General features: G+C 37.7%; 2 protein-coding genes across 2 annotated transcripts in view; one reads left to right on the forward strand and one right to left on the reverse strand.

Moving 5' to 3' along the window:
- Nucleotides 1-11,456, forward strand: part of LOC112572827 (membrane-associated guanylate kinase, WW and PDZ domain-containing protein 1-like) — a 62,514-nt gene extending 51,058 nt beyond the window's left edge. The window contains 9 exon segments of the mRNA XM_025252730.1: nucleotides 178-309; nucleotides 1,129-1,185; nucleotides 4,327-4,494; nucleotides 4,777-4,811; nucleotides 5,062-5,165; nucleotides 5,547-5,613; nucleotides 5,975-6,130; nucleotides 6,578-6,716; nucleotides 7,457-11,456. Of these exon segments, the coding sequence (XP_025108515.1) occupies nucleotides 178-309; nucleotides 1,129-1,185; nucleotides 4,327-4,494; nucleotides 4,777-4,811; nucleotides 5,062-5,165; nucleotides 5,547-5,613; nucleotides 5,975-6,130; nucleotides 6,578-6,716; nucleotides 7,457-7,605 (1,007 nt within the window). The 3' untranslated portion in view covers nucleotides 7,606-11,456.
- A 203-nt stretch (nucleotides 11,457-11,659) lies between these two features.
- LOC112572825 (cilia- and flagella-associated protein 100-like) lies at nucleotides 11,660-22,256 on the reverse strand. Its single transcript, XM_025252727.1, has 15 exons — nucleotides 22,189-22,256; nucleotides 21,396-21,472; nucleotides 20,927-21,102; nucleotides 19,963-20,140; nucleotides 19,670-19,737; nucleotides 18,896-19,059; nucleotides 18,306-18,462; nucleotides 17,594-17,793; nucleotides 16,879-16,948; nucleotides 16,426-16,577; nucleotides 16,148-16,246; nucleotides 15,497-15,613; nucleotides 12,750-12,846; nucleotides 12,369-12,488; nucleotides 11,660-12,269 (listed from the first exon to the last, which is right to left on the reverse strand). The coding sequence occupies exons 2-15, from the start codon at nucleotides 21,454-21,456 to the stop codon at nucleotides 12,153-12,155; spliced, it is 1,776 nt and encodes a 591-aa protein (XP_025108512.1). The 5' UTR covers nucleotides 21,457-21,472; nucleotides 22,189-22,256; the 3' UTR covers nucleotides 11,660-12,152.
- Between the last annotated feature and the right edge of the window lie 5 nt (nucleotides 22,257-22,261).

Below are 22,261 nucleotides of genomic sequence, written 5' to 3' on the forward strand. Positions count from 1 at the left end.
TTCCACTAGTCCTTTAAGTCTTTTGTATGGAAGAACACTGGAAAGGTGTGTTGAGTAGTGCAGAGCGATTTTAGTCACGTTATCGTTGTCATCGGACAGTTATCTAAATAAGCACAGCAAACAGCTTTTTTCCCAACTGTTTATCTGCACTGTGAATGCTCCCTTTTTTTGTTGCAGATGTTACGAGTAGCAGCCAAGGAGCTCAGTACCCATACGATGTTACTGTAACTCGACGAGAGACAGAAGGGTTTGGTTTTGTAATTATTTCTTCTGTGACGAAGTTGGGCACCACGCTAGGTGAGTTCATAGGTACGTACCGCCAGTGAGGCCTTTCTCTTTTCTCCATAAATCATCACTTTTTTCCCTGCACATACGTAATCCATCAGGTTTGTGTGCACTTTCATTTTGGCATGCATGGAACAGGAGGGAAAGCTTCAAACAGTATATCAAGAAGTACATGTGATTAGTCTGTGATGTGGCTTCCACTTTCCCCTCTTCTATCCTCATCACTAGTATATCATTTCCTCACAGCATCCACAGTAGCAGTACATACTGATGTCAGTGCGAAGTTATAGCAGTTCCAGCCTCTGGTCAGTCGTACCTCAGTGTGCAGTGCACAGGACTGCAGTAGTTTTTAAAAAATCTATTCATACAAAGTTTCAAAGGTTTTCTTTTATTTAGTGGGGTGGATATTTAAGCTTCGTTATAATCTGACATCTTTGTCCAATCTCATTGCTTGCATAGGAAGATCAGAGAAAAAGCTAACTAAAGACGTCCATGACTTAGAACTTACATCAAAAAGTAGGTCAGAAATTTTTTTAAAATGAATAGAGCTTCTTATTTTTTGACTTATAAAATCATCAATATGTTTTTTAAAGACCTATCTTATCATACAAAGTCTGTCTATAGATTGTGTGGGTGTGTGACTTTCTCACTTGACATTCACTGTCAGTGAAATGAGGTTCTTTTTATATTTACAAGAATTATCACAAGTGAAACTGGTATTTGCAGCAGGGAAGACACATCTCATATTATCATAAATAGCAGGTGACATTTTCACTTTTCTTTGTCCTTCATTTTGCTGAATAAGTCAGGGAAAAAAGTTACGGTCTCTGTTACGGTTTTCAGATGGAAATGACCAAAAGGTTCGGGTGAAAGAAAAGGGTCACGGGTGCCCATGGATTGGTGAGCCCTTTGTGGCCAAATTTCCCCACTCCCCCTTTTTTGTGTTAATCCCTGGTTGCCCTCACCTGCAGTGCACTGTGTTTGGAATAATCCTAAAACCAGTTTTGTCCTTACCACAAATTACTCACACTGTTTATGCCATTTTGTTTTGCTGACATATTGCTCGTTAATGCGCATTAACAATGTCAGATTGTATTGACACACGTAGCTGTCATTGCTGGCAAGTTTATTTTGCAAAGAGAGGCTTCACTGAAGAAACCTGGCATCAAGCATATATCTTTGAGTTCAGTTCTGAGCAGTTCTTTTTTTAGACAGCTTTGTGTGGCTGGGTCAGAATGTGATTGACAAGACTCGAATTGTGTAGAAAAGTATACCGTGCCTCATGTGCCAGGATAGGTCAGTGTTGCACTAATTAATAGTTCTTACATGTAAGCATTAGCTTGTAGGCTTGTGGCTACATGTTGATAATGATAATGACAGTTGCTTTATTTCAGTAGGCTCGTGCCCATAACTGATATTGGGAGGGGGGTATCAATCATTGGTACGAAATACAATGGTAGTGGTTACATGTTGGTGGGTTAGTTTTTTTTCTTTTAAATCACATATTTAGATTGCTTGTTTCTAGGGAATATGAAATTTAAAAAAAAAGAAGTTACTTGCATGTGTACATTAATGTTGGTGATGCTGCAGAAAAAAACAGGTTGACAAGGATGCAGTAAACCTGATATAAATTTGTTGGCCCAGAAGTTCTAGGCTTTTGATTTAGGTAAACCCTTTCATGTACTTGGCAGAAATTGAGGCAAAAATTTGCAGGTGTTATAATTTATGAGTGTGTTTTACAGTAAAATTAATATATGATCCTACAAATGTCCACCATTATTTATCTCAGACTAATCCAATGTATTTGACCCAAACATGGTCTACATCATGACAATGCTGACTAAGATACTGTCCATAACAGCCTCTAAGAGGTTTGGATCAAGCACCCAGGTTTCTCAGGACCAATGTTACCAGTGAAGAAACGTTTTGTGGGGTTCCTGATGTCATTATTATTTTCTTTAATTGGAAAAGTAAAAGTACAAAAAATAGCAAGTCAAATGCTTTATTGACTTAGGAGGGGTAAAGCTTAGAAGTTCTGACCCAATTTTGCAAATGTACAACAAACCATCCTAAACCCCAGAATACGGATCCTCTTCATTTGAAGGTTTACTTCCTGTTGACTCTTGCTGTCTGTTGGTGCTACATGCTACATACACCTCACACAGTTTAACTGTATCTAGCTGTTAAGATTAGTCTTCATAAAGTAATTGGCCCTGGCTTTTCTTTTGTCCTGACCATTGAGCTTCCCTCCACTTTTCCTCCATACTGGGCTTTTCATCTTATCCTCCAAATATTATGTCTCTGTCATTTGCTTCCCATCTCTGCTTAAGCAAGACTTACCTCGTCCTCTAAATTTTGACCTATGTGGTCCCCTGGTTATGGCAGAAAGCTGTGCCTTTACTTCCCCAGCCCTGTTTGACCTGGCATATAGTCTTGTTCCTTTACACTGTGTATCAAGAAACTCTAGCATAGTCTGTTGATATGAACAGATTGTTGATATGGGATATTTGTTTTCAGCGAGGCGTAGCTTCTGACTTGGATCTTCCTTGTTTGTGTTGCCTGTGCCATACCAGGTTATTTCTGGCCTTGTGTCGTGGTGTTTACAGACTTTAATTGAGTTTATTTTGTCACTTTTACTAAGATATTGACAATTGTCAGTGGTCATCAGAGCCATGAAAGTAACGTGTCAATATTTCTCTACTGTTGTGTAATAGATACGTCAGAGACAATAACAAGTATAAAGGGGCAAGCATTCTAATCAAGACTGCTGAAGCCATTGCAGTCATATTGATCTACAAAACAATACTAGTGAAATTCCTTTTCAGTGTTATTGAAACAGCATTCTTACTCATCCATTTGTGTGCACTGTTAAAAACTTGTAAAACTAAACATTTAGTGACAGTGTGATTGTAAAATGCTGTTGTTCATTTGACCTGATGTTTGAAGATGATTCTTTGTGCCCAGAACAAAAGGCCTTCTACTTCAACATTTGCCAGCAAAATGTGCATGTTCTTGGTTAAGTTCTTCCCATCCCCCCTTTGGTCTTGTGTGGTACTGGCTTTTGATATTTGCATGTGTAGCAATATTTTGTGAGGTTTTGACTTCACTATTAGCTCCTTCCTTCTTTGAGGTCCTGGCTTCACAAAAAGCAGAGATGTGTGTGAATTGACAAAGTTATCATGCTTCATTGTTAGAAAAAGTATATTTGTACTTGTTGTAATCCTGGATAACTTCAAATAATTGGTTGTCCATTTTGTTTTTAAAAAATGACTTCTTTAGTGTTATCATCTTATTTAATGCAGCACTTATTGTCAGGCAAAATCTTAATATGAGCTTTTGCATCCTAAAAACCAAGCGATTCCTTAGTTATATTAAAACTTCTGCCCTGGCTGATCGATTTTTAAAGCAAGGCATTAGACTCCCTCAAAAGGAAACTCAGTCTTTATACAAACAGCACATAAACTGTAATGATGCTGGAAGACTGTAAAGGGGAAAGAATATTGAAAAAAATGTCAGATTTTCTACGTAACAAGTATTTTATCTTACATAACCCGCTGCAGTGGATCTTCACTACTTTAGGACACTAATTATAATGCCAGACGCTTGCTTAGTATTTCAAACAACTTTCTCTTCAGTTTGCTCTGTACTTTGCTGTATATATGTTTATAAATCTTGAACTTTTTTTTTTGTTTTGTTTTGTTTCAGTTCTACAAATGTGGAGAAAGCTATTGACCTTATGTTAAATTATATTTCATTAAGGCCTTGCATGTTATGTTAGATGTGATGTCTGTGTTAAAACTCGCATGATTGAATTGTGAAAAAGGAAGTTGCAACTGTTTGTTGCAGGATATGGCATATAAATAATATTGTGAACAGTTCTTTTTTTTCCTGGGAAAACTGTAGTGAACTACTATGCAATGTTTTATTTTAGCAAAAAAATAAAATTGCATTATAACTAGCACCAGGATTGATCACATGGTTGCTGAATAATAATTAAAACAAAACACTTGTTTATTTGATATATTTTTATCTTGTTTACAGGCCGAATTCTGGAAAACAGCCCAGCAGAACGATGTGGTCGACTACATGTGGGTGATCGCATCATGGCTGTTAATGGGATGGACATTACCCACATGCATCATGAGGACATTGTTAATCTCATCAAGGAGTCCGGGTTATCTGTCGTCCTGACCATAGGCCCTCCACCAGGTTCTCCATACTAACTTGTATTGTTCTAGCATGTGCTACTATATCTGATTCTATAGAAATGAATTTTTAATGGTCTACTCATTAAAATTGAAAATCAACATACCTTTAAAAAAAAAAAGCATTTCAGTTGTAACAGGAATAACATCACTTGAAACACCTTATCACCTCAACTTAATGAGTCTGCATGTGTCCATTCACACTCTACAATGCATTACACCTCTATGTCTATGATGGAAACTGTTCATTATACTGTGCTTCAATTTCTTATTTGCTTTATTCCAGATGATACTTCCAGTACTGCCAGCCCTTCACAGCGAGTGAGTATTGTGTTTAAGGATGAACATTTGGGGAGAGAGTAATGGTTGTAATAACACATGCACAGGTTTTTGTAATTAAATGTCCAAGCAAAGCTCATAAATGAAGATTGTCAACACCTGTAGATAAATGTTTGAAGTTTTATCTCAGATGACCAAAAAAATAAATCAAAACATCAAAACTTGTTGCATTTATCGTGCACTTGGTTCTTTGAGATCACCTAACATACTTCAGCAAATGATTTTGTCACAGAGTTCACAAGGTTCCATGGTCAATGCCTTGGCTTACCCAGCAGGGGGAGAGCAAGATGGTCCACGCAAGCCTGATCTCTCGCCAAGTCATGCAGGCTGGGAGAGGTAAACAGTGCAGAGTGGATGAGCATGCTACTACTTTTGCCTGCAAGCACAAAACTGCCTGCCTCTTGTCACACATTACCTCTTGATCTCTTCGTGTGTCTCTTTACTTTTTCATTATGTTGTCTTAAATTGTTTTTTTTTTCTCTTGTCTTTGAGTTCTTTCTAAACTTCCCCTTATCATTTTCATCTTCCTTTTGAATCCTGTGCATTCTTTATCTCTGCTTTTCTCTCTTTTTCTCTCTGCTGTTTTTCAATCTTTTTCTTTCTCCCCCACACACACACACTCTCTCTCAGATGTCTTTTTCTCTGTGTCCTGGAAGTGTGTTGGCTTATGGATATAAACATGCATCATTGCAACCATAAAATTTCTGCTGTTTACAGAGTGAACTTAGGGGGTACAGTAGAAAGGCCACGTGACTTCAACAGGACACGATTTCCCAACCAGCAGGTACCTATATGAGACTACTCTTCAGAATTAAAGCACGCTATTCTCTTGCATGTCATGATATTTATGAATGTCTTTTTCTTCTTTTGAATTAGTCTGCATTAATTTGTGTACTTCATTACTGTGACTTGGAGAATTACTAAACTGTCAGAATTATTACTAAGTTTTACATGTAATTGTATTGGTACTGCAAGTTTTAAAAACTGGTAATTTGGACTGCTAAGCATTTGTAATAGTTCTGAATGTGGAAAAACCAACATTTGACATCATCATGTAGTTTGTGCTATAAAACGGATGCCAATCAGAAGATTAAAATGAGCAGGAAAAAAACTCAACCTGTTTCTCTTTATTATTGTTCTCCAAGGGTCCAGAGGAAGGAGAGATGTACTCTGTTGACCTCCATAGAGGTTCAAGAGGCTTTGGGTTTTCCATTCGTGGCGGACGAGAGTTTAACAACATGCCCTTGTTTGTCTTGCGCATTGCTGAGGGAGGAGCCGCAGACTTGGATGGGAGGCTGAAGGTGAGCTAAGGACCTTTAGTCTTTCATTGTAGACAAGAGCAATGATCAGAAGGAGTGTAAAGAATGGTGCTCATAATGGGACATAATTGAGCACTTTTTTTCCATTGATTCTTGATTGACATTTAACTGCGTTGTATTTGTGTTAAAACTGTAGGCAAGCTGGTATGCCACATTAACAATTTTGATTTTCATTTAAATCCAGTTTGAGCAGAGTCCAACAGTTTTGCTTTCTTTGTAGAGCATAGTGTTAGAGTTAACAGGCTTAGAGTTGGCACTTTATAAGAATTATTTGTCTCCCCACCCCCCCCACCCCCCCAAAAAAAAGGGAGGGGGATTTGTTGACTTCCAAGAAATAAAAAAATAAAAAAAAGATTATATCAATAAATATATCATTAGAAAAATATTTTTAAGCAGTAATTTAATCATAACGAGTGTAACAATCTTCAGGTTGGAGATCAGATTCTTGAGATCAACAACCGCTCAACAGACTCCATGACACACACAGAAGCCATCGACATTATCCAGAGTGGCGGAAACTTTGTGCGACTTCTTATGAAGCGCACTGGCAAACCTCCACCGACTTTTGGTAAGGTGTATCTGTGAAAAGCAGCCAGCCTGTGCTGAACTAATGCTATATCATAACAAATAGCCTGCCATATGTTGAACTGGAAGTGACAAAGATTGAGTAAGCTGTGGCTAACATGAGCACAGTATCATCCATGATCACACCCTAGCTCATTCCAGATGTTATCTGATCGAGTGCAAAAAAAAAAAAATGTAGTTGTTCTGTGTTTGGCCCACTTTTATGTGAAATAAAACAACGTCAGCTTAGGAAAGCATGAGAGCTCAATTGGTCACTGATATAACAGTTTATTGAATCTACATAATTGAATGTTTCTGCTCGATTTTCCAATCACAGCAAGCCTTTTGCAAGTGTAGTTGAAGGGACACAATCACAGATACAGCTTCTGAATTTGTCTTGCTCTAGTTGCACTAGTTGCATTCTTAAACATTTTGTAGTCTATGTAAAGAGATTTGATGGCATGTCCTTTGCACTGGAGACTCCTTGTCACCACTTAAATAGCTGCCTGTCAAAAATATGTTACAATGCTGGTCACATGTCATATCTTACTCTTTTCTATGTATGAATATATCTTTTGTAGTTACTTATATAATTAGGTTATACTACAAATTGCAGAAAGATTTATGTCAGCCTTTCTAGTGCTAAAGCAGTGATGCTAGTATAAATCAGTTTTTATTTAAAACTAAATTCAGTTATTTTTTGAGGGTTTTGTTTTTTAAATTGGAATTTTTTCTACTTTTCAGAGGGCACACCATCTCCTGTGGGTCGTTATCCGCCACCTCTGTCTAATGGCCCTATTGGACACAGTTCACCGCACCTTGGCCGGCGACAGATAGACCGCGAAGACTACTTCCATAGCTACCCTCATGGCCGAACTTTTCATAATTACTGACAGGAGAATGCCAACAACCCATCTCACGCCAGCTGGGGTAATGCTGCAAGCAAGCTAACCACAAACTGGCAGACAAACTTTTCATGTCTGTGAGCTTTGCTGTGCTGCGCCTGGGCAAATTTTGTGGAGGATTTGCAAATATTTTTGTACGGGGTCAAGACTGTTGCCATGTTCCAGGAAATATCAGGAAAGACCCCATGTTAGTGCTTCTGCTCACTGTGTAAAATGGAAATGTTTGCATGCAAGTGTCAGAGCTGGCCTCTGGAGGGAAGGAGCATGAAGAGGACCGGCACTGCCCACGGCATCCTCAGTGAATCTCAATCAAAACTGGCTGGTGATTGCAGCCATATCAACAAAGTCCTGGTGACCTTCACAGCACTGCAGAGAAGCTTCTTGTGGAAATTTCTAGAGTTGCAAGTGTTGCGATGATGGGTCCAAAAGGAACTAGTTTAGTATTTTAAAAAAAAAAACAAATACCAGAGGCAGCTGTAGGGCATCACAAAAAATTTTTGATACCAAATAGCCAAAATAATTACCAATAGCTCAGCAAGGTTCTTCTCTGTGTTACATGCAGCTGAAAGAAGCCGTGCCAGCCTGCATACATGATTCTCATCATGATGTGCATTTGGGGGGAAAAAAAACAAAATCAAAAATCCATCCCTTCATCTTCTTGTGTCGAAGGACAGATATATGGGCAATACACCAGTGCTTCCTTTTCATGTGGTTTACCGAACTTTAAACGCTTTTATGGCATCTGACTTGCCATGCCTCTTCTCCACCAGGAAGAGATGGTTCCATGCAATTTGGATTTTGTCTTATTTTCATCACTTTGCTATCATAACCATCAGTTCATTTTCTGTCCAAACTATATATTTTTCTGTTTTGATCATCAGACAAGCTTTGGAGCTGTTTTTCCAGTGAACTGCACAGACATTTAAGAGCTCCTCCCTACCTGGAACTTTTCTGTTTCCATGCATCCAGAATATCACTCATATCTTGTTAGAATTTAAAGTTATTACCGTTGGGGATTTTTCTTCATTGATTCAAAGTATGCGCTTCTAGTTGTGTAGACCTTATTTTGAAATACAGTATACACAGTTTTATATATAATCAGTAGTTCCCAGTGAGTTATTTTGCATGAAGCCACTGGTGCGGCTGATGTCTGTGATGTGAGTTTGAGTGGTCTTGTTGGTACACTGCCGTCCTTAAATGGCTTCAGATGTGTGAGATATTGCCAGAACAATAGCGTCATCTTTTATTACATACAGTTTGTGCATTTGGCCTCTTATGGGAGTTGTTCTTTTATTCAGGTGTGCTATTGGGGCATATTTGTGGAGGTGTAGGTTGTGCAACTGTTCAAATCAGCATCATCAAAAAAACAGAATTGGTTGGCTAAATCGTCTAGCCTTGGACACTATAAGAAACAGAACAATAGGGGGAATTTTATTTTTTTTATCTTTGTGAACTTTTGTGATGGATCAAACCTTTCTTGTCATTCATGTACAGTTTTACAACAACTGTTTTAACTTCATAAAAAAATACTTAAGCTTCACAAAAGAACTCAGCATTTTTTTCTTATCCCACGGATGCGTATAAACAGTTACTGGAAAAAAATCTTCACTGTTATTTGTGCCATGCCTCATGCTGGAAGATTAAGCAAAGACTTATTTTTTTAACAATCATGTATAGTGTACAGAAGATGGTGGCTCACCTGCCTAGTACAGTGAACGTGTGGCTACCAGATGAAGTAACCCTACTAAAGCATACTTGTGCTGGTCCTTTGACGTGAATTGGTATGTGTGCTGAAAAAAGGGCCTGTGAAGATGAATTGTGTTCATCCGTTTTGTATTCATTGGTGTAGGTCACAGGATGCATTACTTTGAGAATGTTTGTCATCATCACCACCCAACATTTAACTAGTGTTGAAGGGGGATGTGATTAACATCAGTTGTCTACCAGCTGTTCACCAGCATGATGTTAAGTTTTAATCTTGAAGAATGTTTATGCATCATTTTTCCTGCTTTATTTGACAAGGATCATCTGTGTTACCATATCCATTTTAACATTTGTTACCATTTCTAGCATGCGATGTCAGTGGCTTAGCAACCAGATGAGGATGAGAAATAAATTATATAAATCTCCTTTAGAGCAATAACTTTACGCTTGTCCTATCGCCCTATCATCACATGGTCCAAACATGATAGGGTGGGTGGGGAAGATGGTTATATCTGAGATGAAGTTTTGCCTTAACTAATTTTAGTAACTTTTAAGGAAATATAAGAGTTATTAAGCAGGCATTAGAATTCCTGTGAAGCAGAAGCTGTTTGTGAATGCTGTGTTGTAGCTGGTATGTGGTGTCAGCATGGTAACGAATCCCACCTAAAAATATCACACAAGTGCATTATTTGCAACATGCCAAGCACATCTTTTACACACCAGGACAATCTGCAATACTCGTTTTTAAAGGTTTTAATGTTCACAGTGTGTGTGTTACATGTGTGGACTGCAGAATCATGTTATCGCTTCTATTCTCTTCTTGCTGAGTGGGGAAGGGCTGTGAAGGGACACTCAGAGTCTGGAACAGAGTGTTAACTCCAGGTATTCTGGATTATTGCATCCACTGTGGACAGTGGCTTTGATTTCATGCTGGAGAGCCAGGGCTAGAGTGTTGATGTACTTTGGTGTGCTGATCTCGTGAATGAGTTGTAGGCTGACAAAAATTAGCTTCGTTAGGTATGCATGTGCTGCATTGTGTGTTTATGTGTATTATCAAGAACAAACTACGTACTAAGGACACTTGCATTCACAGACTGAAAAAAACCATTGTCACATCTCAAGACGATGCAGTGACTAGTTTTCCATGTCTTTTGGGGGAATTTTCCCCACTTGTGTGATTTTTTAATCAGACAACTCATCTGATATCAGACCACAGCGGTCAACCACAAAGATGGAGGGGATTGAAAGCCTGTACATCTTATTTAAGGGTTAACGGTTTGGTTCAGAAGGCTTCTTTTACGATCCTGGGGTGAAAAATCCTAGAGCTGTTTTTTTGGCTGTTTAGACTTCCTATTGAAGGGTGTGAATGCAGTTATGCAGGCAAGAATTAAATGCAACTCGTGATGTCAATACTAGGCAACCAGACATGTTTGATGTCTGTCTGCCCTTCATGATCAGATGTGTTTTACTTGTATTCTACCTCTTGTACAATTTTGCAAATCTTTGTAGCCAGAAATGATTTCTTTGTTACCCATATTTGGTTGAACTTGATGCAACAGGGTTGTAGTGGTAGATGGCCATGGTAGAGTGTGGTCAGTTCACCAAGCAGCTATGCATTTGTACAAGATTTTCTGCATGCTTGGACAACAAGATCAGTGCTTTTTCACATGGGCTCTTAAAAACTCATTGCAGTAACTGAGCAGTTTTAAAATTCATTAAATCAAAGCTACTTAAGATAAACTCAGACCATTATTTTAATTTATTAAATTTTGCATTCAATCATTAATTCATGCAAAATTCATTCAAAATCATCTTTTTTTTCTTTTTTGCTTCTTTTCTGAAAATTTATATATAGAACATATCCCTGGCGATCTCGGAGTTCAGCATGTTTAGTTTTGCCCATGCTTGCTATTAAAAAAAAGATGCAGGTACTAATGTTAGAAGAAAAAAAAGAGAAATTTTCTTATCTTGATATGAAAGCACAGCTGTGCTGCATATGTAGCATGCATTTTGTAGCATTGGAAGATGAGAGAATGTGTAAAAGTGCGCGAGCATGATCCAGTGGTTGTGGGCTGCTGTCTGAAGTACTGAGAAGAAAACGTACAGTGATGAAATAAAGTATACAGAAGACTAGATTCCTACATCCTTATTTTTGAAATGCATATCAGGAGGTGTGTAATTTGTGAAAGCGCAAGGAAATGAGTAAACATACCAAAATGCAAATTATGTTGTTAAAAATATGTTACATACAATTTTCTGTTTTCCACCTTTTTGTCTGTATAATATTTTGCATGCAGATACATCTGAGCATGAACATGCAAAAAAAACAATAGCCCCAAACAATTCATAAGTATATCTTATTCAAAATTTATCAAAATTGTGTCAGAATACTGTTCAACTTTAGACAACTTTTCCAATATTTTATTACTTTCATGCACAGCTATCCACCACCATGCTTTAAAAAAAGACAATTGACATTTTCTAACGTACGCACAACATGCAGATCATTCACACTACACAGCAAATGTGGAGGAAATATGGCATGTGATAAGTAAAACATTGCTGTCTCACAAAGTGACATGTTTTTCAATTCTATTTATAATAATGCACATAATTCCAAAAGGCAAATTTTTCAAGCAAAATCCATTTACATTTTTTTTTCTTTTTATGTGCTCATCAACCCCAGTAAAATAAACCACATTGATATTTCGGAATTGCTTAATACTTGCAGTTTAATTTCTGAATTACTTGATTTGAAAGCACCAAACTGATCTTGGAGTATTTGATTTTGCCACTGTGCCATTTCTGGGATTTTGACATTCATTCATTCCCTACCACTGAAAATAATAGGCCAGCTCTTCTTCTTCTCTGCTTGCTTGATCTGCTCCCTCATCCTCCTTCTTCTTGAGCTGAGGTGGCTCTGAACGGAAAACCAATTTCTTCCCAGTCTGTCAAAAAGAGAAAAGAAGGGGGTTAATGGTAATCATTAACTGTGGGAATAGAACATGGAAGCCAAGCTCATATCTAATGAAAATGCCTTTCTGTACCTTTTTCTTTGGCTCTGCCTTGGCTCGTTCTAATGCTCGCTTTACACGTTCTTCTTGATGGAGACGCTGCAGCTCTATTTTCTCCTCTCGCATTTTCAGACGTCGTTCCTTCTCTTTTGCCTTTAAGCAATAGATGATCAGAGAAGGGAATTAGGAAAAATTTTTGAACCTTGAGATGTCTTCCTGCACTACAGTTTGAAACAGCATCACCATGTATACCAAAATAACTTACCTGTCAATTTTAAAATCCAAGTAAGGTGCATCTGATTGTCTGGAAATGAAATGTATGATTGCATTTAGTGCCTGTAGGGGATAAAATGTAGTCTGATATGCATGCTTATGATGCAACTTTGCTATAGAAAATCCGCTGGGGACCCCTACCTTTTCTGCAGCCTCCACTTTGTCCTGAGGCATGGTCTCTATGATCTCAAACAATTCCTCCAACCGGTTTTCTATGTTGGTCAACATTTGCAGTGTACTTCAAAGACAAAACATCTTCTAGGTTAGCACAAAATAAAATGAATGTAACCTTCTCAGCAGTTCTCAACAGAATCAACTGACAGGACTTTGATATGTGAATGGAATACACATTCCTGGTCAGCAGAATATGAATATGTTGCACCTATGCCGCTTTAAAATGACCAGTTTAGCAAATGCTAACTTACCAGCAAAGAAATTTTCATGCCTATTTGCATAATACACTCAGAATTCAGGATGTACTATGATGGATATTGCTATACCAAATGTCTCATGAAGACCATACTTTTCCAATTTTAAAAAAAAGTACCTAAGGCCTTTCTTTTAAAATTTTTGCAAGTAGCCTATTAAATGTATAAAAATGAAAACGTATTGTTTACTTGTGAATTTTGCTTCATTTAAAAAAAATTGTTTCCAACATCTAGACATTTTTTTGCTATATCTGTAGAAATCACCGATTTTGGTCAATCACAAAAGAAAAGTAAAACTTTAAGCACCAGGTAGAGATAAGAGGTTACAGGCATACATCCTGGCACTTTACCATAATTTTAGGAATGCAGAATCAAGATGCAAAGGCACAGAAAGCAATGTAAACAGGGTGATGAGAACACAGGAAGCAATACAAACAGGACTCTAAGGCAGAAACGGTATATTCAGAAGTTAATTATGATTCATAGCTAATCCATCTCCCAATCAAAAACTTCCAAACAACCTGAACATACATAAAGCATAATTATAAATCTTCATTGCCTATGTAGTCTCATTCAGAAATTAAAACATGCACTAATAACACTGATTTTTGCAACCATCCATAACATTCAACCTATTTCTGCACAGGTCAATAGTTCTTATTAAGAAAAGTAACAAGGAGTCAACCTCTTAGGAAGGCGGCGTTTGCATGTGTCAGCTTTTGCAAATTGTACCAGTAAACCCCTGGCAGGCTGTCACAAAGTACAATATCTGCTGTAACCCCTGACCTCTTGATAACTTTACCACATGACAAAGTACAGTGGAACCTCGATTATCTGATCTTCAAATGACTGTGCATTCTGGTACCTGGGATTGCCCAAAAAAAAAAAACCCCAAAAAACTGCTCTACAGTGCCATGGTTTCCCAGGACTTTTAGGAAACAAGACAAAAATTATAGGTCTTAAGCTCAACATGTAACGCGAGGTTATGCAAGAAGGACAAAGGTCTGCTGCAGGCAAGAGAGAAAAGTGTTCATGTCCAAATAAACGAGTCTGGCCATAATTGCCCCTAAAAAAAAAGTCTGACAGGGTGTGGTGTAATGCACTGTCTATGTGGTAAGCAGCTTGTCCCAGGTTCAGTTAACTGATGTACTCAAGGGGTTTGTAAGGGGCTTCACATTATAGTTTGGGCCAAAGTGTCAGGGTCCAGTGCAGAGTGAAGAAAAAGAATTGTTCCTTCAGTACGTATAGTAGCATTTTCTTTTAAAAAATATGTTTATTATTTCAACGATAGTGATGGTCATTAGCCTAGATAACTGAAGTTCCGCTGTATTTGTTGAAAGTGTGTTTAGACTCTATGCTCATCTACTCTGACACACTATAAGCTAATTAAGAAAGCTTCACTGGTCTAATACTATAGCTGCTCACAGCGTTCCTCAAGTAAATCTATCATCCTAATGTATAGTTTATTTGACAGAAAGTTATGATACGTTTTTCCCAAGTTCTACCAATAAATCTATAAATCTAAAAAAAAAATGTTTTCGTTCAAAAGCGTTAGTAAAACAAATATCATTGTGGTGATGGATGTGTTACATTTACTCCTAGTCCATCAGTCTACTGTTGTTAGAAAAGAACATGGAAATAATTTCAGTATTAAAAACCAGACATTTTAGGATGAAAGAAGAAAAGATCTAAAGCCAACAAAGGTGAATTGTAATCATGACTGGCTAGACTCCACATAGAAAAGCAGCACAATAATTATGAAAAGCATAAAAAATGTGAGTGTCAAATTTCATTGTTTCTGAGGCCCTGCTGGGTTAGCCCTTACTATGCAACTTGACCTATGCATACTATGCAGCATGATGTGAAAACACATTCTTAAAGCATCCATATGAAAACTATTTGTATCTCTACTCTTTCACTCTAATCATACTTCTCAATTAGACATTTTTCTCATATAAAAATCACAGTAAGAGCACACACAAGAGGTTCTTGCTAAAATAAATAAGTTAAAGTTTATTTCACTGTGAAAACTCTGATCTATGCAAGAAAACTATCTCTTAATTGTTCATAATAACTTCTCATTTGACAAGCTAGACACTACATGAGCCAAATGAGTTTCAAAAGTACACAGCTCTGATTATTACTGTAAGCTTCTAAGCTGCATGTTAATATCTCTGGATTACAAGCAAACTGAACAGAGGTTCAATTTACATGCTGTGGAAAAATAAAGCGAAGCAAAAATAAATTAGTAAAATATGTCACTGCCTACAAACATGAGGCATATATTTGTGTTGCTGCAGCATATATTGAAAATTGTGCAAGCATAAAAGTATGCACGCTTATAGCATACTAAAACAAAAGTTTGAGGTCACAGGTCATATACCAGGTCAGAGGTTAAGCTGATGGGCAGCAGACAGATGCAGAGGTTTGCCAGCACAGGCACACTCAAACACCACCTACCTGATGTTGGCCTCATTGTCCCCAATGCAGCTGCGGTACACCTCCTCCACTTTCTGGTTGAGCTGCTGCAGGCTCTTCTCTTGGTCCTCTTCTTTGAACTCTCCATAGTTAAACATCCTGCAACAGAAGCTGGGGTCTGCAGTGGGTCAGATAAAAAGAAGACAACAAGCCTATGCTCAGACTTGCTTCTTCTGTTGTCTTGATTTCATTTTTTAACAAGGTTTTCTAGACATATTAAAGATCATCTTTCTTCGAAGTGTTTGAAGCTATGATTACTGCAAGCTTAGGGATAATTTGTCTTTCACTTCCTGTCTCACCCGCTGCAGGCTTTCTCACTGGGATAGACACATGATAAGAACTCTGACACAGGTTTCCAAACCACAAAAACGCTCATTTCAAGAACATATCTTTTTTGTTTTTGGATGGTCACCTTACAAGGATCATTCTTCAAGGCTGATGTAAATTCGGTCACCAAGGAAATTTATCAAAGCATGGAACTGACTACAAGGAAGCGTGGCAGTACTAATCTTGAAACAAAGGAAGTGGGAGCATAAGTATTGTAGCGCAAAATGTCCTGACATTACTGGGCTGAAATAATGTCTCAAAGGAACCATGCATTTGTGGTAAGTCCCAAGGTATATCAATACACACTTTGCCTTGATTTTGAGATCTGCTGCCTTATCTTCCTCTGCTTTGATTGCCTTCTCAAGCTTTTCAATCTGATCCTTAAGGATTTTTGTTTCTTTTGTCCTGCACAAGAAAGTGACCAAGAATTAACTGTGGGCCCATTCAGGACCTATAACTTGTTAATGCTATGGAATTCTCTGAAGCATCATTGGAAAATATCAAAATCCAACAGCATAATATAGAATAATGTCTCCTAGCACGACAATGATGATCATGATGAAGTAACAGAAAGGTCAACGAACATTCTATCCTTAGTCATTTTCATGGTGTGCTTCATCTCCTCCAGCGCCTCTTCTGTTTCCTGGCTGTTCTGGATGAGGGAAAGATTCTGCTCTTCCAGTTCAGAAAAGATATCAAGCAGTTGCTGGGGATCTTGAAAGTACAGCTCCATTTCCTGATCAATATGACACAATGCATCCAACTCAACACAATAAACATATTATGTTCATACTGTATATATTGCATCCTGTCCAGCATGACATGGGACATCTGACCCCTCTTCCCCTCTAAACACACTCTCTCTCTCAAGGAAGCTCAATGCATGCACTTTAACATTTTTACCAAAGCAGTTTTCTATTAGGGTAATGGGATATAATACCTTCTCAAGTAAAAAGCATCAGCTTTAACTTCTTTTATTGTTCATAAAAATTGTTCGTTCTGTCTCAACCCTCATAATAACAAGTTTGCTACCTTACCTCATCACTGTCCGAGTCAGACAAAGTGGATGGGCTTAGAGCATCTTCTGCTTGATGAGCACCTGCAACCCTGATGATCACCAAATCTGTTAACTTTCTGTTGATGTTGTTTTTATTGTTGTTTGTTTGGGGTTTTTTTTTTCATATGAATGAAAGCTAGCTTGTGACATTTATCAAAGAATGCTGTTAAGTAAACAATTTCTTTTTTAAATGTGCAGATGACTTCTAGGTGAAATAGAATATGAAGACTTCTTTTATCTCTCTCTAGAACGTGTGTATTCTCTTACTTTTTCTTGCTCTTTGTTCCCTCTCTCTAGGTAAAGGTAATCTCTTGACCTTTTCAGGCTATTGGGGAGTGAGATGTTAGAGACCTCACTTTTCTTGGGGTCAGCTTTATGTGAAGGCAGAGCCAATCTCCTTTCCCTTGCTGTCTTACCTTACCCAACCCTGTATGGAGTCAGGTGCCCATTTCAGATGACTGGATCATCTGCCCTGGGTCAGCTGGGGGAAATTTGATGCACCACAGAGATATCAAACTGTCTCTCAGTTTGGACACCAGTGCTCTAACCACTGAATCCACTTCCCTGCTCCTTTAAGTTTCAAATGAAGTGATTATTTCTTAGTGACATCATTAGTTCGAAATGTAGCATGTAATCTGTCAAAAATGTGTGATATACATGAATGACACAAAACATAGGGAGAAGGTGAGATTCACTTTGTTTTGGAGCTGGAGGCTGAACCAGAGATTGTTTTAGCTTTCGGAACAGGGAGTTTTTTTTTCCCCCCCTTTAAGTCTCCTGTGCCTTGTCTGTCTAGATCTGAGGGTGACTTCTTTAACTGGTTGCTCTTTTCTCGCTCCGTCTTCTTTATTTCTCTCATCATTTTTCTCTGCTGTTCTTTCTCTTGTCTTATTTCCTGCGGTGAATATAAGTCAGTTTGTGAGCGCACTACTTAATCTTTCATTATGTTGAACTACAGCAAATACACATTGGACAAACAAAAGTAGAATACATGTCAGCACATAATGGCTTAAAGATCAAGCTGCTTCCCCAGCTGTGTCAGAAAAGAATAGTTTGATCAAGGGAGCTTGTTGGATGGAATTAAATATATGAAGCCTATCTACACCATCTGTGCACCTCTTCTCTCTCCCCTAGGTCAAATCATTCTTCCCAATCCACTCCATGGGGATAAGCAGGCATGGCATGAAACTATAAGCCAGTCTGATCGTCATACATGCAAACAATGCATCCACACACGTGCATGCACACACACTCACATAGCACATATCTCGAAACGCATGTATATGCATTCTACACGGATAGACAGATCGAGCTTTCCACGACGATGGTCTCAAAACTGTCTTAAAAGCATCTTATTTGGATGTCTTTCTTGAAACACAAACATGAGAATATATAAAATATACTCACTGGGGGCGTAAGTGCCTCAAGAAATCGTCTGTACTGCTGATACTCTTTGAGCATTTCTTCGTATTTGGATATTTCAGACTTGATCGACATAATCTGAACATTAATCTTCTTTATCTCATTAACTTTTTCCATCTTAAGTTTTGCCTCTGCCTCAGCACTGTCACATACAAAAATACGAATTTGGTAAAGATATTATGCACTTTAAAGAAAGAGGTCACATGCACTTTTGAGGTATTATATGAATTTATAAAGACATTGCAGGCACTTAAAAGACAAAGATTACATGCACTTGTAGCAAGAGAATTTATCCACTTATTACACTACAATAATATTTACTTAAGAAAACATTATCCATTTTAGGAAAATAGGAAATTACTGTACTCAAATTACTGAATCAGCAGGTCTATTTGCTTTGCATCACAACAGCATTCAAAACTGTGAAAAAGACTGCATAGATGTATTCAGAAGAGAGTCCATGCATGCAATGAATGGAGATCAAAATGTGTACAGCAACATGGGACTGATATAGTAAAAACAGAAAGAAAGAACTTGTGATGCACAGAAAGGGAAAATGTTAGTTTCTTTCTTACATTTTAATGGCTTCAACTGAGTTTTTATCATTTTCCTTGAGGAACTCATCAAACATGGCAGCATCTTCCTCCAAAAACTGTTCAGCTAGCTCTAGCTTCCGCTCTTCAGCTTGAGCTATTTCCTCCAGCTTACGCATTTCATCCCGCTTCACTCCTAGTGAATACTGCATTAAACAAACAAATAAGAATCTTAGCCTAAGTTAATGCATTTTTAAATTAGTCTATACAATCTACCATAATGGTGATCAGCTGTGCAATATTTTTCTATGACATCCAAATAGGACTGTGAGAATATTGTATAACTACATGATTACAGTTATTGGCAGGTAACCAGATTACAAAAATATTGCAAAAGGCTGGAACTAGTTCATTGCAAGATACTAAATCTCAAAATCTGTGAAAATGCTCTGCTCCACCTGTAAGCTATAATAATTTGAAAACTGAAATTCTTGCTAGAAGTTTGGAAAGGGATCAAAACTTCATTTAGTGTCACAAAAGCAGGCTTGCTGTTAAGGCAATGCCTTATTAATGGACTTGGATATCTCATGATGCCTGCAGCACTTGCTAATTCTAGAAGTTAAAAGTTAGGTCAAACAACATGTGCTTTTTCCCATGAAATTCACTTTGAAAAAAAAAACAAAAAACAAAAAACTAATGACTCAGCATTGTGTTATTAATCTGTCAGCAACATTGAGCTTCATTTTATGTCAAAATATGTCGTGAGACTTTGGACAATCTGTATGACTAATACCACGTACTCCTGAACAGCATTACCTGAACTAGAAACATTTCTCTCTTTTTGGCAATGTATTCTGACAAAGATTCTTTTTCAACATGACGATCTGTAAAAACAAACAAAACAATAAAAGGCGAATTTTCAGAATGACTTGCGTTATAGACTAAATGGGATTTTTTCATCTTTAAATGTTTAACTGAAATGTAAAACATAGTCTGTCCACAAATAATCTATTGCTAAATATAGAACATTCTAAGATGACTAACTTTAATTGTTACTGACAATACAAACATGACATTTTTCTGATGACTGAAATAGAGTCATGTCTTACCTCTGGTGACAGCAATAGTAAACTGGGGGTCATCTTTGACTGCCACAGCATTGTCAGATTCCTGTTCTGCCTCATCATCAGACGGTTTCGGCTGGATCATGGCAGAGTTGCGGTAGTTGATGCGAGTGTTGTAAGTTGTTTTCTCATGCACGTGTAGCTTGTGCTGTCGTTGGGTCTCCTTCAAAATAGCATATTACTGTCTTGTTTTGGATGCATGATTTTCATTCTTCTCTATCATAACATAGCCTTTTTCTTCGGAGGTATCATTAAGTCAAAATCTATATGAATCAACATGAAGGGCTAATGTGGTGGGAGAAAATGTTATTACTGTGCACAACAAAGTACCAGGTCAATTTTTATTTTCACCTAATGATGACCCTCCCTTCCCCCTAGCAATATTGTGTTGAGTTTTGAGTATTTAGTCCTTTTTGTGACACAAGTGATAGGCTGGCAATTGGTGGTACAGTGGCTAAAGCATCTGTCACCAGGACAGTGAGAATCAGGAGTCTTGGGTTTGAATCTTGGCTCTGAATACCTCTCTCCAAATGACACCTGTTTACAGGGATGACTGCAGGTGGTCTTCTCCCGCTACTCCAGTTTACTCTACTTTGTGTGTGCATGTGTACGAAAGTGCATTTGCTGCCTTTCCTAAAAAGATGTGTGCTTGTCTGCCTGTGTGAAAAGCACTTTGATCCTGGCTTTTGTGCTGGGAGAAGACACTATATAAATGTGCTGTATTTATATTACTAGTACTATTATTCAAAAGATGTTAACATTCTCACCAAAAACTGGTACTGTACATATTTCCCATAATGTTTCTCTTTTCCTGGTTTCCCAGCTAAACATTCTAGGAATAAAAGCATGTCAGTGATGACATAAAGCAGGCAGAGGATAAACATCACAGCAAAACTATATGCATCATGAAAAAAGAGCATGTATCTCAAAAATAAAGTCAGTGCAGAACCTTTCTCTTGTTTTGCCTCTCCTTGTCCCTGAGCACAAAGATGTCACTGTCTGGAGGCATTCTGAATGGGTTATCTTTGGGAACTTTTTCTTGCTGTCTACCTGCTGCATTGAATGCAGACTTGGCAGAAGGTGGAAATGTCACCTGGCCTGTGAGACGGGATATATTTTCCTGACCTGAGAACAAATATGTATTCATGCTTAATACATTGATGAAAGGCACTATAGGTAGAGTGAATACACAAACCAGCTAATAAGTAAAAAGATGAGGATAACACAACATGGCTGATTGAAAAATGGAAGATTCTTTACCTGAAATACACATATTTGATTTGTAACATTGGCATAAAACTTAAAGCTTATGGCATGTGTGCTTATATACATACATATATGTGTGTGTGTTTTAATGAACAAAATAATTTGGTTTCACATGAAGTTAATCTCAAATAGTAACCAGAAAAAAAGCTCACGTGACTTTTTCCCAGACTGCACAGAGGACTGAGGAGATCTTTGAGCTGGAGAAGCCGACATGACTTCAGATAGAAAACTGTGCAAGAAATGGTAATCCAGAAAACTGTTTAGAAGTCAGCAGGGCATTTAGTTTTATATAAAACTTTACAGTTTTTAGTATATGTAGTACAAGAAATGCAGCCAGTAATAAATCTTTTTAAGTACAATATACTATTTGTACGTGTAAACTGCATGCATGTACGTGCTAAACATTATTTAAATTAAATGTCACTGTTCTGTGTGTGAAAGAGAAAGACAGGGTGTGGTTGTTGTTGTGTTATTGGTTTGTGGGTATTCAAGCACACATGAACATGGGCACTACGTGTATACGGGATGTGTATGCATGTGCAGTTTTTGTACCTATCTTATGTGCAATGGTATATATATATATTGCATTTGCATTTGCTGGAATTTGTGTCACTTATAATAATTTGTTGAAAATTTCGGGATTGTGAGATAATGCTTAACTATTATCAGCAAATCGTTGAGATGATTAACAGATAGGGATGGCAAAAATCGTGTACTTATGAAGCGTGCTAAACACACATACACGTACACAGGGATGGTACCGCAACACACAACAGAATTCATGCAGTAACTAAAAATAACACTTCGGCATTCCTCGCCCATGAAAGGGAAGAACTGATATAATAACAAAGTATTTAATTTATTGTATTTTATTTTTCAGTAATTTATGCCGTATCCCTCTAAACAACCAAAGACAGATGTATTAGCTGATAAGAATACACTTACCGTTTGACACACAGCTGTACGATGTCTCCACTATACACAACGCCACAACGAGGCTCGGCGTCTTGGTTACAGG

The sequence above is a fragment of the Pomacea canaliculata genome, linkage group LG9 (genome assembly GCF_003073045.1).
Source record: "Pomacea canaliculata isolate SZHN2017 linkage group LG9, ASM307304v1, whole genome shotgun sequence".
Lineage (NCBI taxonomy): Eukaryota > Metazoa > Mollusca > Gastropoda > Architaenioglossa > Ampullariidae > Pomacea > Pomacea canaliculata.

Bases quoted from the DNA above. Each gene is read 5' to 3' on its own strand.
- LOC112572825 (XM_025252727.1), bottom strand. From the start codon at position 21,456: ATGTCGGCTTCTCCAGCTCAAAGATCTCCTCAGTCCTCTGTGCAGTCT. The intron at 20,141-20,926 runs GTTCTGCACTGA...GCTATTTTGAAG, and splicing joins AGAGGCAAAACAAGAGAAAG to GAGACCCAACGACAGCACAA. The intron at 12,270-12,368 runs GTACAGAAAGGC...TCTTTTTGACAG, and splicing joins AGGCAGAGCCAAAGAAAAAG to ACTGGGAAGAAATTGGTTTT.